This window comes from Mandrillus leucophaeus, unplaced genomic scaffold (genome assembly GCF_000951045.1).
Source record: "Mandrillus leucophaeus isolate KB7577 unplaced genomic scaffold, Mleu.le_1.0 Scaffold158, whole genome shotgun sequence".
NCBI classification, from domain to species: domain Eukaryota; kingdom Metazoa; phylum Chordata; class Mammalia; order Primates; family Cercopithecidae; genus Mandrillus; species Mandrillus leucophaeus.
The window spans coordinates 1,890,707-1,892,839 of NW_012101565.1; the positions used below are offsets into that span (position 1 = coordinate 1,890,707).

Sequence of the window (2,133 nt, forward strand, 5' to 3'; positions counted from 1 at the left end):
CTTAATTTAAAAAGGGACAGAAGCCCTGAAAGACGTACCTCAGGGCACTAACTGTGCTCACTGGTTAGGAGTGAGGGCCTTGAGTGGGAGCTTCCACCCTACTGAACAGTGCTGCTGCAATATCTAAATTATTTTCCAGGATATTGTATCTTATAATTTATTTTGAAACAGGGTCTTGTTTGTTGCCCAGGCTGGAGTGCAGTGACTCTATCATATAGCTCACTGCAGCCTGGATTCCTGGGCTCAGGCGATTCTCCCACTTTGGCCTCTCGAGCTGCTGGGATTGCAGGTATGAGCCACTGTGCCTGGCCCAGTATTGTGTCATTTTAAAAACTCAAGAAGGGGTAACATAGTTGTCTATAATCTTACAAACCACTGTCAACAGAGCACATCATTTTCTCTCTATGTTAGTGTTACAATTAAACCCTGAATCAAGTGTGATTTTGAATCTTTTCTTCCTAGTAAACAAGCCAGCCCAACACAGCCAGCACACAATGAACAAGCCACGGCTCTTCGGTTTCTCCCACGGGAGCCTCTGCCAAGGCCATAACTTCCAGAACACCAAAACTACTGGGAGAGGAAATCCTTGCAAATAATTTCCAGAATGTTTAGAATAACAATTCCTGGGCCAGGTGCAATGGCTCACAGCTATAATCCCAGCACTTTGGGAGGCCGAGGCAGGCAGATCACTTGAGGTCAGGAGTTCGAGACCAGCCTGGCCAACATGGCAAAACCCCGTCTCTACTACACATACAAAAAAAATTAGCCAAGCGTGGTGGCAGGCGCCTGTAATCCCAGCTACTCGGGAGGCTGAGACAGGAGACTTGTTTGAACCCAGGAGGCAGAAGATGCAGTGAGCCAAGATCACCCCACTGCACTCCAGCCTGGGCGACAAGAACGAGACTCCGTCTAGGGAAAAAAAAAAAAAAAAAAAGGGCACGGCATGGTGGCTCACCTGAGGTCAGGAGATCGAGACCAGCCTGGCCAACGTGCCAAAACCCTGTCTCTACTAAAAATACAAAATTAGCCGGGTGTGGTGGCGTATGCCTGTCATCCCAGCTACTAGAGAGGCTGAGGCAGGAGAATTGCTTGAACCCAGGGGATGGAGGCTGCTGTGAGCCAAGATCACCCCACTGCACTCCAGCCTGGGCGACAGAGCGAGACTCTGTCTCAAAAAAATAAGTAAAAACTAACAAATGCTGTGTTTTAGTTAAATTATGCTTTTCTCCTGTTGTTCTCAATAAGAGTAGGGTGCACTCTCCCCACCACAGCTGCAACAAGTACAATGTCAAACTTTCCACCCACGGGCTGCTCAGGCCCCTGAAGCCCTGTGGGGTCAGGCCCAGGAGAGTTCCATTGGGGCCCCCATGCCGCCTGCTTGAGCCCTGCCACACTGCTCAGCTCCCTCCTCGGCTGGGTCCTGCCACTGGATCCCAGGCAGCAAAATCCCCGCCTCAAGGAAACCCAGCCTGTTGCCAGGAGGGTTGCCCAAGCATCATCTGAGGGCCTAGGCATGTGGATTTTCAGAGTTCCTGGGAACAGCACACAACTGGGGATGGAAACCAGCGTCCTAGAGCCCAAGTGTGCCCCAGCTGCAGCGAAGGAGGGACGCGGGCCTTGGGGTTCTGAGGGACCGTGGAGAAGGCAGTGTGGTGGCAGCCTCAGAAAGCCCAAGGCCACCTGCACATGGGGGTGAGCCCTCGAGGGGGCTCCTCGCTCACCCACCTGCACCTGCTCCTCAGTGGTCTTCTCCATCCCACTGTGGCCCTCGTCACTGAGGGCTCCGTCCTCTCCCTCCTCGTTGCCTTCGTCATCATCCTCACTGCTGTCACTGCCGGAATCTTCCAGGCCTGAGAACACACTCTCCTCGCTGTCGGAGACGCCAGAATCGCTGCCGGTGCTGTGGCTGAGCGGAGAGGTGCAGAGGAGAGGAGGCTGCAAGGAAACACTGGGTTGGTGACAACTGCCCCTCCAGGCATGGGGCGCTGAACACTGCACGAAGAGCTGTCTCTCACCCCTCCAGGCACCCACCAGCAGCTCCATGCAGCCTCCAGGACCACATCCCTCTAGTCACAAACTTCCACCAAAACCATCCACCCAACCTGAGCCTTCCTCATCTTCTACCTCCACTGA

General features: G+C 53.4%; 1 protein-coding gene across 1 annotated transcript in view; it reads right to left on the bottom strand.

Annotated features, from left to right (window-relative positions):
* BOP1 (block of proliferation 1) overlaps positions 1-1,931 on the bottom strand; it is a 38,746-nt gene extending 36,815 nt beyond the window's left edge. Inside the window, exon 1 of the mRNA XM_011975692.1 lies at positions 1,726-1,931. Coding sequence (XP_011831082.1) covers positions 1,726-1,817 — 92 coding nt within the window. The 5' untranslated portion in view covers positions 1,818-1,931. The remainder of the gene's footprint in view (positions 1-1,725) is intronic.
* Between the last annotated feature and the right edge of the window lie 202 nt (positions 1,932-2,133).